The sequence below is a fragment of the Pterocles gutturalis genome, unplaced genomic scaffold (genome assembly GCF_000699245.1).
Source record: "Pterocles gutturalis isolate BGI_N339 unplaced genomic scaffold, ASM69924v1 scaffold40552, whole genome shotgun sequence".
NCBI classification, from domain to species: domain Eukaryota; kingdom Metazoa; phylum Chordata; class Aves; order Pterocliformes; family Pteroclidae; genus Pterocles; species Pterocles gutturalis.
The window spans coordinates 8,796-24,366 of record NW_010116857.1 but is presented as its reverse complement, the minus strand read 5'-3'; the positions used below and the strand labels follow the sequence as shown (position 1 = coordinate 24,366).

The window sequence follows — 15,571 nt, the reverse complement described above, 5'->3', positions numbered from 1 at the left end:
GCGTCCTGACCTTCGCCCTCCGCAGATGACCTGGCCGACGAGATGGAGGACGTGGACTTTGACGACGAGGCGGCAGAAGAGCCCGACGCCGAGGCTTGGGAGACGGAGGACGACGAGGGGGTGGAGGACGGGATGGAGGCGCAGGACGACAGCGAGGTCACGTTCTCCCTCCACTCGGGTGAGCGGTGGGCACGGGCAGCGGCAGGCGGGGTCTCCCACCCAGGCTTTCCCCAGAGTACGGGCATGCAGCAGGTCCTTGCCCGGCTGCCATGTCTCAGCTGCTCCTGGGACAGCTGTCACAAGTCAGGGCTGTGACGCTGTGGGCTTTGCTCATTTCTAACTTACACTCCAGTAGAGAAGCCCTTCGAGCCTCCTACCGTGGTGGCTTGCCCTGAGCTTGGCACACAGCCTGTGCTGCTCTTCCCCCATGGGAAGAATTGATTCCCACTGCTTTGGGTTGGGAGTTCAGCTCATTGACGTGCTGCCCAGACCCAACACTGTGTGGGATTTGGATCCCCTGGGAATGTCGGGCGGGGCGTGAGCGGCATCTGAGCCAATGTAGCCTCTCTTTACTCTTGTGTGAAGCTTCTGTTTTCTGCGTGAGCCTCGACCCCAAGACCAACACGCTGGCGGTGACGGGTGGAGAGGATGACAAGGCTTTTGTGTGGCGCGTGAGTGATGGAGAGCTCCTGTTCGAATGCTCAGGTGAGGTGCTCGAGGCTGGCTGAGTGAGCAGCTGTGTCCTCTCCCACCCACATCTCTTCAGACAAGCTCTTCCCCAGCCGCTGCTCTGTTGGAGCCAGGCTCGTGACCGTCCTCCATAGCTCAGCCTGAGCAGTCTCTCTCCCTTGACATCTCTAGGACACAAGGACTCGGTCACCTGTGCTGGCTTCAGTCACGACTCTGTGTTTGTAGCCACGGGTGACATGTCTGGGCTTATCAAAGTGTGGCGGGTGGACACCAAGGAAGAAGTGTGGTCCTTCGAGGTGGGGGATTTGGAGGTGAGCAGCAGCACCCCTGGTGCTGTGGGGAGCTGATGGGCTGGCAACTGGGACTCAGCTGGGTGGTGAGGGGGATGCCACCCCTGTGACACTGCCTGTCCCTCCTTCTGCCCAGTGGATGGAGTGGCACCCCCAAGCCCACGTCCTTCTGGCGGGCACAGCTGATGGCAACTCCTGGATGTGGAAGATCCCCAGCGGAGACTGCAAAACCTTCCAGGGCCCTGCCTGCCCTGCCACATGTGGCAGGATCCTGCCTGATGGTGAGGCACAGGGGCTGTCAGGGGTGGGGAATGTCACCAGCTCCTGCTGCCACCATCTGCCTTCCTGCTTCTGCCAGACTGTGCTGAGAAGTAGGTGGAGGGACGAGGGGAGCTGTGGCTGTATCCGCTGTCTGTCTCACCCAGGGAAGCGAGCAGTTGTGGGGTACGAGGACGGGACCATGCGCATCTGGGACCTGAAGCAAGGAACCTCGCTGCATGTCCTGAAAGGTACGGAAGAGGTTAAGCACCTGGGGTGCTCCCTAATTGGGGAATGGCCCCTTCCAGCGGGCTCTGACCTCTGCCTGGGTGGAAAGGTGGCACCCTCCAAGGCCAGGGGCTGACGGAGGGAGCCTGGCACTGGGTTTCCCTGTCCCCATGCTCCTTGCCATGGGGGCAAGGGGGGGCAGAAGCGTGGATTTTGAGGCCCACCAGGTCTCTGAGGGGAGGACAGGTAGAGCTCATGCCTCTCCTGCTCACAACTTAGGCCAAGACGGCCACCAGGACCCCTTGACATGTGTGGCCAGCAACCAGGATGGCAGTTTGATCATGACGGGCTCTGTGGACTGTCACGCCAAGCTGGTGAACTCCGCCACGGGCAAGGTGGGTCCGTGCTGGTGGGTGTAGAGCCAGGAGCCCTGGAGGACCGGCCTCCCAAGCCCCTGTCTGGGCCAGGCCGGTGTCCTCGGGTGGTTCCGGGCTCTGCCGGCCCCGAGCAGCCTATGGTTGCCACCAGCAGGCGGCGCCCTTGGCCAACACAACCGCTTCCAGCTGCTGGTGGGACCTGGAGCTGCGTGGTGCCGCTGGGCTCGTAGTTCCCCCCTTGTTTGCTCTGAAGAGCAGAGGTTTTGGGGTCGAACTTATGGTGGCCAGGGGGTTTAGGCTTGGTCCCAGGTAAGGAATGGGACCTCGGTGTGACTTGGTCTCCCCTTCCCCTTCCCCTCCCCCCAGGTGGTATGCGTGTTCAAGATGGAGAGCATGGCCCCCAAGGTGCCCACCGGCGAGGGTGAGGAGGCAGAGTCCAACTCAGTGGAGTCACTGGGCTTCTGTAACGTGTGAGTGTGGGAACAGCCCCTCTTCAGTGCTAGATCTTAATGGGTTGTTACGAACAGATCCGTTTCCATCCCTTGTGCTCATTCTGCTGTGTTTCTCTCACCTCCATCCTCCCCAGCTGCCTGTGGAGATCCCAGGTCACTTGGGAGGGACTCGGAGGACAAGGGACACCAGCTGCTCAGTTCTCTCCCAACCTGTTGGGTTTCTGGGCTGGCCTGATAGGCCACTGGCTGGGATACCCTTCAGACAGGGCTGCTGGGGATCTTTCCCACCAGGATGTTGTCTTCTCCCCTGTGAACCTCGAGCTGGTTCCTGACTCACTGTTGTGTTGCGTTTCCTGATCGGGGTGTTTCATGGCCCCGGCCATCTGGTTGTCCCTCACCTTCTCAACATGCTGTACCCCTCGGCATAGGGTTTGCTTTCAACCTTGATCCTTCAAGTGCTTCTATTCCCCCTTCCCCACATAATGCCTCTTCCCTTCTCTGCAGGATGCCACTGGCCGCTGTGGGCTACCTGGATGGCACGCTGGCTATCTACGATCTCTCCACACAGAGCTTGAGGCATAAGTGCCAACACGAGGTACTGCCATGCCCCCTTTCCCCAGGCTGGGGGCTGGCTTTGGGCCTGAGACCTCCCTGGGAGCCCAGGGGCTTTCCTGGGGCTAGTTCCCGATTTGTGCTTCTCCCTCAGCTCCTTGGGCTTCCCCACAGGCAGCCGCAGTCCCCACACAGAGGATGTGCCCCATAGCTTGGCCGTGCAGGCTGGCTCTCCTAGCTGTGGGGATGGCAGATAACACTGCGGGGTGGGGGGGTGTGTGTGTGTGCGCATGTGGGGTGAGCTGAAACTTGCTGGAGGTCGCCAGTGCTCACCCTGTGGCCTTCCCCTGCCCTAGTCTGGGATTGTGCAGTTGCTGTGGGAGGAGAGCTCGGCCGTGGTGTACACCTGCAGCCTGGACGGGGTCGTGCGGCTCTGGGATGCCCGCTCTGGAAAGATGATCAGCGAGTACCGAGGGCACTCAGCAGAAATCCTCGACTTTGCTGTCAACAAGTGAGCAGGGAACCCCCAGACCCCTTCCCTGCCGGGTGGAGGGACCAGGGGTAGCAGGGGCCTCCAGCTTCAGGACCTTGATGCAGGAGCAGTCTCTCCTTTGGGGGCCTCAGAGGTGTGGTCCCAAGGGAGCAGACAGACCCAGGTCCCTGCTGAGACTTTGAGGGTCTTAAGGGGGAGGGGGGAGATCAGCTGGGTCAGGTGTGTGGGTGAAGGATGCCCCCAGCCCCAGCTCTGAGCCCTGTCTCCCCTCAGGGATGCCTCCATTGTGGTGACGACCTCTGGTGACCACCAAGCCAAAGTGTTCTGCGTCCAGCGCCCCGATCGCTAAGAACTGTGCAGAGGGATGGTGTCCGGGCTCTGCCATGTGGCTTGTGTACAGAGGGAGGAGGGAGATGGGTTTTGCCACCCTTCTCTGCTGCGTGCTTTGTAATTTTCCAGCCTGCCCCACTTTGCCCTCACCATCTGGGGGCTGAGCCTGGGGTTTTGTATGAAAATGTCTTTTAATTATATAAATTATTTCACTTAACTGGATGCCATCCACTCTGCTTGTTGGGCGGAAGAGGACCTTGGAAGCTGTGCTCCCTCCTCAGGGATCTCCAGGGCCTAAGGATCAATGGCAGACAGTTTTATGCTGGTCTGGGTGGAGGCAGAGACCCCCATGCTAACTCTCCCTGTTAGGGGGAACGAGGGAGTCAAGGAAGGAAGGAAGAGTGCAGTTTGCTAGCTGGGGGTAGGAGAATCCTGCTCTGTGCAGCCCAGGACTTCCCTAACACAAGAGGACACTCACTCCTCGACCTGGGTACAGCACCCCAACTTTAGCCTCACAAGACAGAGATCACCAGACGTAATTTGCTCTGAGATACAGTAATTATCCCCCTTGCGCCTGTGACTCTAAATACCCCTTCCAGGGCAAGGCCACATGCATTGACAAGCCAAAGCCCTACAGCCCCTTAAGATAGAAAGATCTCCTTTATTAATGAACCCCAACAGTATTTCTTCAGATACAGGAGTTTTGAACTCAAATACTCAGAAGAAAACAAGTTAATATTGCATTATTCTCATAAGAAATACTGCAACTTATTTCTGGTAACATATTGCAAAGCGAAACAGCTTGAAAAGAAAAAAAAATTAAAAAAGAAAAGAAATTAAGTCAATCAAACTGGAATTAAGGTTTTGTTTCTTGTAACGATCGAGTCCTTGCAAGCACAGCTCGTTTCTGCAGATTACTCCCCAAACTGTCGTACAAACAGACCCCGATTGCTTGAATTCCTTATGAGCCCACAGAGGTGCAACATTAAAAGCTACGATTATCGGGTAGCAAGTGCCCCAACCTTCATCCTCCACGGCAGCCTCAGTAACCCTGGCGTTAACGGGTTGTGAACGTCTTCCCCCTGAAAGGATGCAGAGAAAGGTCAGCACAGCCCCTGGCCCTGTCCTGGGGTGCCCCAGGGTGGCTACAGAGCTTTTTGGGGGGCATGTGCTTGCACTGAGCTCTCAAAGCCAAGCAGGTACCACTGGTTCAGAGCTTGCAGGTGTTTATGGCTGTAAAACCAGGTCACGGGGCTATGGGATGGGGTTGGCTTTTGCTGAGGGTACAACCCTGCTGCCCCAGAGTGGAACGCAAAGGGGACATGCCAGGATGCACAGAAAGAGGACAGCAAGGGGCTCTGGGATCAGCAGAGGGTAAAGGACACAAGAGAAACACCTTAATGCAACTGCTCTCTTCCACCCATGTCACTCTGGGCTGCTTTATTCACAAGAGGGAGCCAGCCAGCCAGTCCAGTGGCCTGTGAGTGCTCCTGGCCCCAGCCATCTACTGTCCGAGGCCTCTGTGAAGCTGTAGACCCCCTCACTGGGCAGCACAAACCCACTCTCACTGCTGCAACCCCCCAGGAAGGACCTGGCCACTCTCCCCCGTGAGCTGGAGCTGCCCCCAGAGCCGATCAGCCAGGTTTAATACAATGGGGGAAAGCCTCACTAATGTCACCAGAGTCTTGGGAGGGGACAGTGGAGGAGGCACCAGGGCTCACAGAGCCATGTATGGGCTTTCTTTCACAAAGGACCTGCCAGCACAGGGTGTGCCACAGACCCAGCTCCTGCGAAGGATGTGCGAGGCAGTGAGTGTGGTGGAGGGAGTACAGGGGTCTCAGGAGGGCAAACACACCCTGATAGTCTTTCATCTTGAGGCACCCAGGCAAGCACCTCACTATGAAACCCCTCCTTTCTCTCTCAGATGGGGTCCCAGCACATCAGGCCCTGGTCTGGTCACCCCTACAGCACCCCAGTCCTCCCAGAAGCAGATACGCCGAGCTGAGAAGGAGCAAGCTTGAGGCTGGCAGGGAAGCACAGCCAGCCAGGCCATGCCTTGGTACTCACGTGATTGTTTTCATTTCTTTCTTCTCTGCGTCTGGATTTTTTTCAGCACCTTGAGGAAATCTGATGTTTTTGCCCTCATACGCGTGTGAATATAAGCCTGTGTTTCATTAGGACAAAATGGGGATGCGTCAGGATCCTGCCTTTATAGCCAAGATTTCAGCACATGGGGTAGGAGCTATCTTTCTGCCCCTTGTTGGGAAAGCACCTAGCTCTGCACAGCCACTGTGCTATGAGGGGAGTGCAGGAGGCAACAGTGAAAACTTCTGCCTGAGCCCTGGTTAAAGCCAGGTCTCTCTGAACAATTACCCTAATTTCTATTCCCAGACAGAAAGGAAACCAGACTCAAAAGGGAAAAATCCTACTTCACTACTAGAATGGGAAGCAAACAGGCCCTGCCTGTGCCAGAGAGCAGGGAGAAGGTGATGATGTGGCATTTGCCACCCCTGCATGACTGGGGAGGGCAATGCGAGGCCCTAGCAAGTTCTGAGGGGGACAGCCCTGCCCCATGCTCCTCCCCTGCAGCAATCAGGTTAGATGGGCCAAAGTGACCTTGTATCCCCCAGCCCCGTCCCCTTGGTACCTTTGAGCACTTGATGTGATAGTGCAGGTAGTCCCGGAATGTGTGGATCAGGTTTATGGTGTTGTCTCTGGCAGCAGCATTGGTGTGACGGGGGAACAGCACTGAAAGAAGAGAGTGACACAAACCCTTAGTGCCTCCCGAAGCTACCCAAGGGTGTCAGGTTCCTCCAGTGCTGGAGGCTTCAGGGTGTGCTGCTCTGAATGCCTACTTCACTCTCTGCAAAAGAGCCCTTTACTGTGACACATACCAAGATTAAGCAGCGCTTGTGATGTTAAACACAGCGCTCAGCAGCACTTTTCCACGTCTCCCACAGCAGGCTGAATAGAGCTGTGCGCTCCAGAGGCTGCAGGCAAGGCCAAATGACCAGAGATGACAGCACTGTAGGAAACTGCATGATGCTACTTCAGTGCTCGGGAGAAGCAAATGGAGGAGAGAGCTGGGAGGCAGACAAGGGCAGCCAGGCTGTTCAACTAATTTCAAGATCCAGTCTGCCCTTGCATCTTGAAATCAGCTGTGGATCCCTGCCCAACAGCTTGCAGCCCTGTGACAGAGCCAGGCTTGGTTACTGCAGGGGTCCCGTGGCTCGCTCTTTCCACAGGTTGGTGCTGTGCTAAGAGTCCCAGATCCAAAGGCTGAAAGACCTTTTTGTCTGGGTGATGATCTCACCTGGGACTGTCAGATCAGATAACATGGAAATTGCTGCTTGACAAGAATGAAGTCTTATTGCCATCCCAGACCTGCCATTAGACAGCCCTCCCACAGCTGCCCTAACCTTAGGGCACCATTCCCACCACAGGAGGAGGGCAGCACTAACTTCATCTTCCCCTGCAATGTCTGTGCTCCGCCTCTGAGCTCTGAATCTGAAAGTGACCCTAACAGTACAACCAACCACTACCCCCCAATTTCTCTGGAAGAGACCTTTCCCTTTGAACAGGGCTCCTCAGCTCAGCCATCAGCATTGCTGCCCAGGAGGAAGCGATGGCTGCTGGCCTGCAGAGGTGCTAGCAGGGGAAAGTGGCCCAAAGATCGAAATGTTTGGCCCAGAGCAAAGAGACAGTGCCAGAGAAGCAGAACTTGCTGCCATGCTCCTGCCCTTTGATTGCCTCTGCTGATCAAGCGCTACGCAGGTGTCTGCAGCTTGACAAGCTACAAATACTTGCACATGAAAACTCCAGCTTCCACAGTATCACAGCAAAGCCACACTTTCCTTGCTCCAAAATGCTGAACTTATTTTGTAGGCAGATGCCAAATGGGTCACTGTTCATTTCCACACCTTCTTACCCAGAGCAGAGCTGAGGTGACCTGATACAGCAAAGGGACACACTGAGCAGGAGGGAGTGAAGGGTGCACAGACAAGGCAGAATGTGACTCCAAAGTCCCTTCAGCCCCCAGTGACCCATCTGAATACTCAGGGAAGGCGACTGTTTTCCATGCAGCAGGAGGAACTTCTCTCCACCCCGAGTGTCCCCAGGCCGCAGAGCTGCCTGCTTACCAAAGGTGATGTAGCCAATATTGTCGCCGACGGCTGCATCTGTGTCTTTCAGCTCCAAGGGCGGCTCCCTGTGGCTGAAGAGCACCTGTGGGGCTGTGTGACTGGCCCGGCGACCCTCCTTGAACTCCTGAACAAGAAAAAGCCACAGTGAGTCCCACTACGACGCTTCAGGAAAGCAAATGGGGTGTCCCCATGCCCACAGGGCAACTGAGCAGGAGATGTCCAACCTTTCCCTGCATGGACCAAATCCATCAGGCCAAACCTCTGGAAAACAATCCTTTTTCCCAGCAAAACCAGACCAAAATGCATGGCTGTCCCAAGATTACATGTGTCCCTAGCACAGCCCCTCTGCTGGGGTGGGTGTCCCTAGCACAGCCCCTCAGCTGGGGTGGCTTTCAGTGTCACACTTCCTGCTGTGGGTGTTTTGTGGAAGGGACACCTCTTAGCAAGCACATCATACAGCACAGCTCCTGTGTGAAAGTGAACACCACCAATGCTTCCAGCAAAAGCAGGCAGTGCTGCTCCTCCTTCTCAGGAAGGGCTGCAAGGTCTCCACTGCACCTAGTGTAAAGGCTCTGCTATTTGAGAAAGCATCTCCCACCAGGAGTCCTTGCCAAGGCATTACGGGGCATCTACAGGGTTTGAAGCTTGTGTGTGAAGCCTGCACCTCCTCCCTTCTGAGTACAACTCACTTGGGGAAGAGCAGGAGCATCTGTGCCCCTTTTACAGAGCAGAGTAGTTTGCTGGGGTTTCATTAATGAAATGCTTAGCTTGCACTTCTGCCTGCTTATGCCAGAGGGTGAAATGGTTCAAATAGCGTCACTGGTTAGTTAATGGTCAGATTTTCTCCATGAGAGCCCAGACCAGCAGCCACCATGCCCAACTGGGCTGTGTTATGCAAGAGCAATAGCTGGAGGGAAGGAGCCAGCATGACTCAGAGTGGAAATTCTTGTGGCTGGGCAGGAGCAGGGTTTGCTCTTGTAAAAACCAAGAACTTGGGACACGGAGACTCTGGGACAGCCACTGCCTTGAAGTCCTGCCACCTCCCTTGGAGCCTCACAAATGCTGTTTTGTTCACCTCACACCTCCGTCCCTGTTTTAAAAGCTGAATTCCAGGCTGTGGGATATACTGGTGGGGAAAAGCTCAAAGCCAGAGCAGATGCCCAGCCCCTAGCTAAAGAACAGAGAGCAGAACAGCAAGATAAGACTCCCATCACAACAGACCCTGTTCTAATGCACCCTAACACAGGTAAACTCGTATCCAGCAAACTGGGCCAGTAACTTGCTGTCCATAAGCCTGTCAGCAACACAGCCTGGTGCCCTTGAACAGATGGGCTAAAGCTCCTCTAGCCCTGGAACACCCTGCAGGACCCTGCTCCATGGCTATGCCCAGGCAGGAGGCTCCCCAGGTGCTCCAGACGACACAAAGTGAGCTAGGCAGGCCAGCAGCATGGATGAACACACATACCAGTGTGCACTGAGCCTTCCCCAGCTGCAGCAAATGCCTCAATCTCCACAGGCTGCACGCAGTTGCTAACAAACATGTGAAGTGTTTACTACGGGCCTCTGGATGCTTCCTGGCTAAATGGCAGTTGCAAAGGGTAACTGAGTCCAGAAGTACCTGGCATTATGATGATTGATCCAAGCCCAAAAACTAAGCAAATTCATAGCTCAAACACTCAAATTGTAGAGCCCATCATGGCATGCAAGAGCAGCCACACTGACCCGCTGAGTCTCTCTGCAGCATTTGAGGACTAGCAGGAACAAACTTCGAGGTGAAGACAACTCTCAGCACCATCCCAGGCATGGCACAACATCACCTCACCCCTTCTTCTCCTTTCACAGCACCCCCACCACGTTCAGCTCCTTGGCTGGCTGGCAGTCCCTATATCGCAGCTAGCTGCACTACAAGGCCTCGAGATGGATACTGAAGTATTCACCATGGTGTTTCTCATCTGTAACACATTTGATTGTCCACATGAACAAGACCATCGATAATAAAGATGACAATGCAAAAGCCTGGATTAAAACACACACCACCTATGCCTATTAACGTGGTTCTTCCATCTCAGTGCAGCCTGGAGCTCTGCAAAGCATTTATGTGCATTAAAGTGCCTGGGAGCTCACTTCAGCCTAACATCTGCTTGTTTGGCTACGCAGCTTTGAGCAAGAAGGCATTTGAATCAAGAACCAGACCCTTTCCCCATAACTTAACTTCCATACCTGCATAAACACCTTTCCGATCACCACATCATCGTCATCCTTAAATACTGTGCTGAACACAACCGTGACGCGGTCCTTTTTCGCCTCGACATACCTGCAGGTGGGTGAGAGAGGAGAACCCAGCTGTGAATGGAACTAAGAAGTACAACTGGATGAGGAAGGCAACTGCATGACAAGGTCTAGTAGATACAACAACCATTCACAAGCCTGGCTGCTGAAAACTTCCCCTCCCTCAAGACAGTATTTACAGGGAGCAAAACATTTCTGTTGGGAGCAGACAGTTCCTCTCCTGCATGCAGCCACAAGTGCTGCCACTAACATAGGCTCTTGTGTAACATCTCTGCAGCCTGAGGGATGAGCATCACCCTCACTGGATACTTCTGACAGCCTAGGACAAACCCTTATTACACTGTGAAAATACAGAGCAGTAGGATTTCCCGACTTCCCACCACAACCTACAGGTGCAAGCAAGAGCAGAGAGCGTACTGACAGCTGTCCAACTCCTGTGCTGCTTGGTTTGAACACTTACATTGTCTCATCGTCCCTGTAGTGGATGACAGCTCTCTTTTCTCCTTCTTTGCCCTCTTCCTGGAATTTGAAATACTTCTCAAAGACCGAAGCAAAGCAGTTGCGCTTCAACATGCCGGCTTGGTGCACAATAGCGTCCTTGTCTGAGGGAAGGTTCTCCAGGTCGTAGAGCAAAGAGACATTGTAACCTGGGGAGGGACAGCCACTAACCTTAATAATCTATGCAGGACCCTAATGAAGCCAGAGACATTTTCTGGAAAGAGACACTTACAGGTCCACCTTTGCCTTAAGCCCTCCCAAAAGTCCGAGCGACAAGTGCTTCCCACTCCAAGCACTGCCAGAAGCCATGACTGAACTTGGCACGTGGTCATGGCAACGCGTGTGGGGCTCCTTCCTGAGCTCCCAGACACACCTGCTGGCTGAACTGCTCCCAACTTTTTGCAGTGAGTAGGAAGAGATGCTGTCACAGGTAACCATGGTTTTCCTGTGTCTCACGAAGCATCTTGGAGAAGAACAAAGACCCCAACCGTAAGGAACAGAGGCTTCCCGGGGGAGGGCTGCATCAAGAGTTAGAGCTTGTGCTGCAAGCTACTTCAGCCCTGACGCACCTGAGCCACCTTTCAAATGGCCAATCATTGTACAGAGCACCCCAGATATAAAGCTCTTGAAGTACAGCCTTCATTTGAGCATTTCTGAGGCAACTTAAGTCATTTTGGAATTGCATTCACACACGCACACAGAGTAAGTGTTATTGCAGGGTTACCTGATTCAGGATTTACCAAGTAGTTTCCATAGACTTTCTTCAATACCTAGAAAAGAAATTAAACATTGAGGGCACAAGCTATCAGAGTTGTTTCCTCCTGCACAGCTCAGGCCGTGTGCAGTCTCTATTTAGAAACATCAAATTACAGCATCTGCCTCCATTAGGCTAAGTGAACTTGGACAAATATTATGTCACCAATGTCTAGTGTTATTGGCTGCTCCTGCTCTAGGCAGAGCTCCCTGAACCCTACTGACAGGGTATGTACTGCAGAATAGGACTCAGAACTGGAATTTTTAAAAGTTCTTGCTAGTCTTGAACTTGCATGGGGAAGAAAACCCCTTCCATACACCTCATACCTTCAAAGGAAAACTGTCAGCAGAGCTTGACAACACAGATCTGAGGGCTACAAAGGCAGATGCAAAGTGTGCCCTGTCCCTCTCCTTCTGGGAGAGCAAGTTCAGAGCAGGGGTCAGGCACAGCACGGCTGGGCGATTGCCTGCCCTGTCTCAACCTATTGCATGGGACAGATGGGGATGGAGAGGAGACTGCCAGGCAGCTTGAATGCCTCCCAGAAGTAGAGCCGCCTACAGCACAGCAAAAACCTTTCTTCAAACATAATCACTGCTGAATTTTACATCAATGGCAATTTTTAACTGAGCCATAGCTCTGTGTCAGTGAGGGGGCTGGGAACAGGAGGTATTTCACAGAGAAGAACACAATAAGGCTGTGGCAGAACTGGCCCTCCTGGAATGACACCCACTACCTTGTAGAGAGGATGCACAGGCTCTCTGTATGCCAAAACCTCCTCTCAGCAGAGAGCTTGCCTGCTTGCAGTGGCCCAGGAAGATGCTCTGCCTTAGCAGGAACCCCACTCTGTGCTCCTTACAATGGGGTTTCACCAAAGATGGAGCAGAAACAAGCTCCATAATCTCCAGGGAAGCACAGAAAGCAACAGTTTACTAAATGGTGATTAAAAACTGTAATTTCTATTTAGTCAGCACTCCCAAGGCAGTCCTGCAGAGGTCCCATCTTTCTCTCAAAGCCTGGCAAGTTGCTGGTCCAGCTGCCTGCACTCTCAGCGCAGTCTGTGGAGCAACGGGCCTGGCATAGCAGCTGGGGTCAGAGAGGAACACCGCTTTCCAGCTGTAACTGCAGTGGCTGCTGGGATGCAGTGGGGTCAGCCACTCGCCCACCACACCAGTCTTCTTGGGATCAGGCACCACGCTGATCCTCACTAAACATGCTGGGAGAGCTCCACCATTTGGGCTGCTTGACTCTCTTGTTTGCCAGCAGCAGTATCTTCAGTGGGGCAGCTCCTTGCTACCCTGGGCAATGCTGCTCCTAGAAAGCTCTGCATATAGGAACCAGGAAAGCCACTCAGTAATTTTTATTCTGACATTGATAGGTCTTGTAGCAACTCACAGGAATTCACTCTGGGTTGAAATCCCCTGTTTTTTGACAGATTCTCAACAAATTCATGGAGCAGTTTCCCTGTTCTCCTCCAAGGACAGAGACACCCAGAGGCAAAAGCCTGCTGAAGAGCTTTGGGTGAACCCCATTCGCTACCATGCGGAGATTTGAAAACTGACTCAGGAACTGAGTCACACTTCCTGCCTTGCCACCCAACCACAGCTCAGAGAGGCTCCTTCTTTCTACCATAAATGGCCCTCCGCAGCCCCAGCCCATTCAACAGGAACTGAACCTGCTACTTTACACAGCAGCAGTGAAAAGGGAACGAGACAGTCTGCAGACCAAGGTCTGCACACACAGCAGAAGCCCATCACTCGCTCTCAAGTGTGGTTAGAGTCAGAAGAGCAGCACCATGGGACTCTGGATTTGTCTTGTTGCCTTCCTTCACTTGTGGGCTCAGCACATCAGTCAGGGAAACTGTTTCTGCACAGTCAGGCCTCACACTTGTTTGGACTTTCAAAATTAGTGGTGCTGTTTGGGCTGCAGGGTCATATAAAATTACTTACTCATGAGAAAGTGGAAACACACTTTTCTCTTGTCTTCCAGCAAAGTGGGACTCCTAGTTGGCACAGGGATGCTCCTTTGACCAGCGTGAGATGGGAGCACAGACACTTCTCTAAGGGTTAGATGTTAAATCCACTAATTTCACAAGGACATCACCCATGCTGACAGCACTTGCAGGCTCAAGACCCAGAGATGCTCACTCACCTCATCAGCACCGTGTTCCTGGAGTTCTTTGTAGAATTTCAGAGAAATACTGACCATCACTTTTGTCTTGTCTCCATTGGGGTTTGAAATATGGTAAAGGACTCCATCAAAGTCTATGAAGCAAGCAAGAGAAACGTGAGGAATTCAGAGGAAACAAGGACCAGTTCCTGTTTCTGAGAAAGGTTTTCTCTGTGTGTTCTAGGAACTGCATAGAGCGACACTGTTCCCCTGCTCCAGCCCTCACACGTACACCAAGAGGTAATCTGTAATTAAGGAAAGTGGCAATGTCATTTAGGGAGACCCATTATAATTCAAAGGGCTGAAAAAGTTTTGACACCTGTCCATCACAGAAAGCTTTAGTCTAGTGTCATTTAGCATCCCTGGCAAATTGCCTTGTGGTCAATGCATGAGGATACAAACATGCAGAGACAGGAGCCTTCTGGATGGCTAGCACAGAAACTGACTGACATGCCCACCAGGCCAGAGCTGCAGCCTGGAGGAGAAAACGTCTCTGCCAGCCAACGCAGCTCAGCTGCTGCCTGCTGAGACAGCTTCCACTTCACTGCAGAACGGGCAGGGAGGACAGGAGGCAGGGAAAGGCAACCCTCCAGCTACCTAGTGAGCTCCACTTACCCATGGAGCTCTGCAGCTTATTCATCTTGCCTGTCACCCCGAGCCAGCTTCCTAACAACCCAAACCAAATGGTGCTAAAGACCTAATAACAAGTAGCATCGAGGGCAGGACTGGAAAACAGGCGAGGCAAGAGAGCTATGCAGCGCACACACACCAAACAAAGCGCTGCCACCACTGAGCTCACTGCTGTGGGGGAAGTCCCGGCAAAGGCAGATGGATAGAGAAAACAGTGGGGCAGCCAACAAATCCCCAGCTCTGGGGACAGTGCAGGGTGTCCACACTGTCTGCCCTGGGTGGCTCTCCTTCCCCCGCAGTGGCACTATGTGAACTTGGGGATGCCAGGCATAACCGCGGGCAGGCCGTTGAGGCCAGCCCTTTTTTCAGAGAAGTCATGAGAGCTGGGGAGCTTACCTGCAAATGTTACTTCTACTGCCTCTGGTTTATTTCTAAAAAACAAAGAAAACAAAGTAGGTAAATGAGAAATCAAACAGCAGCTTCCAAGCTGTGCAAGAAAGAGGATTAATTTCCAATGCCGTATTTCTCTCAACCTGAAAACCCTTCTACCTCCTGCTGTTCAACTAGCAGATAACCTTTAACAACAGATCTTGGACTTCTTCTCATTCCTGTAAGCACCAATTTTACCTCAGATGATGTAAAACAGGCCTGGAAGCTGTCAGAGATTGTTATTATTTGTAGTTTATTAATAGATTTTGAAATAGCAGATTTCCAGTTAGAAACATCTGAGAAAGCTACTTGTCACTAAGGAGTTCATTTTAACAAGCATGGTGTCTGTACAGAAAAGCAGCCATACAGGTTTGGGGACAGAGGCTCTTTTGTAAGCTCCTGCGATACCAGTCCATGGAAGGGACTCGGAGCCTGAGCAATCCTTCCTGACACGGTGCCCCCTTTGCTATCAACAGCAGCTTTGCAAAAAAGTTGAGATAACCCACTCATGGAGAAGACCCCTTCTCCAAGTTCAGGGCTAGAAGCAAACCACAGAAGGAAATTTTCCAGACATGCACTTCATCCTGACCCCCCACGTCCCTTCCAAAATACTCCAACGCTATGCCAACTACCTCTGCAGGAAAAACTGTAGATCTGGGTTTGCCCGAACACTGCCCAGTGTCTTCTTTAGGACTCCTGATCAGCAACAAGAGCACCTCGCGAGCCAAAGGCACATCACGTGTTACGCTCTGGGTATGATGATTTAACAACATCTTAACAAACTCTATGTGCCAGTTTGTCCATGATCTGCAGAAGAGTAGGATGCCATGAAAGATCTAACTGCTTCTGAAAGGTGATTTTGTTTGGACTGGCACTGCTTTGGCAGCTCCAAGGGAACTGGTATTAATAGGTCATTCTCCAACAGGGAGTGATGTAAAGGTACGTCCACTGTGGAGAGCAGGGGTGGGAAATGAAACAGGATAAAAGTGCCAG

The 15,571-nt window shown here is 53.0% G+C and overlaps 2 protein-coding genes across 2 annotated transcripts; one reads left to right on the top strand and one right to left on the bottom strand.

Moving 5' to 3' along the window:
- The first annotated feature begins 14 nt into the window (after positions 1–14).
- AAMP (angio-associated, migratory cell protein) lies at positions 15–3,889 on the top strand. The gene is made up of 10 exons (XM_010075624.1): positions 15–178; positions 586–705; positions 862–1,001; positions 1,117–1,261; positions 1,406–1,489; positions 1,746–1,861; positions 2,210–2,313; positions 2,800–2,890; positions 3,204–3,358; positions 3,614–3,889. Exons 1-10 carry the CDS (start codon positions 43–45, stop codon positions 3,687–3,689), a joined length of 1,167 nt encoding a protein of 388 aa, XP_010073926.1. The 5' UTR covers positions 15–42; the 3' UTR covers positions 3,690–3,889.
- Positions 3,890–4,311: 422 nt separating this feature from the next.
- ARPC2 (actin related protein 2/3 complex, subunit 2, 34kDa) lies at positions 4,312–14,580 on the bottom strand (the record flags this gene model as incomplete). The annotated part of the gene is given in 10 exon segments (XM_010075626.1): positions 4,312–4,752; positions 5,738–5,774; positions 5,777–5,834; positions 6,318–6,418; positions 7,810–7,936; positions 10,033–10,126; positions 10,562–10,748; positions 11,324–11,369; positions 13,502–13,614; positions 14,546–14,580. Coding segments are annotated over 10 exon segments (823 nt in total), but the record flags the coding sequence as incomplete, so codon positions are not given.
- Between the last annotated feature and the right edge of the window lie 991 nt (positions 14,581–15,571).

Bases quoted from the DNA above. Each gene is read 5' to 3' on its own strand.
- AAMP (XM_010075624.1), top strand. From the start codon at position 43: ATGGAGGACGTGGACTTTGACGACGAGGCGGCAGAAGAGCCCGACGCC. The intron at 1,002-1,116 runs GTGAGCAGCAGC...CCTTCTGCCCAG, and splicing joins TCGAGGTGGGGGATTTGGAG to TGGATGGAGTGGCACCCCCA. The intron at 1,262-1,405 runs GTGAGGCACAGG...TGTCTCACCCAG, and splicing joins TGGCAGGATCCTGCCTGATG to GGAAGCGAGCAGTTGTGGGG.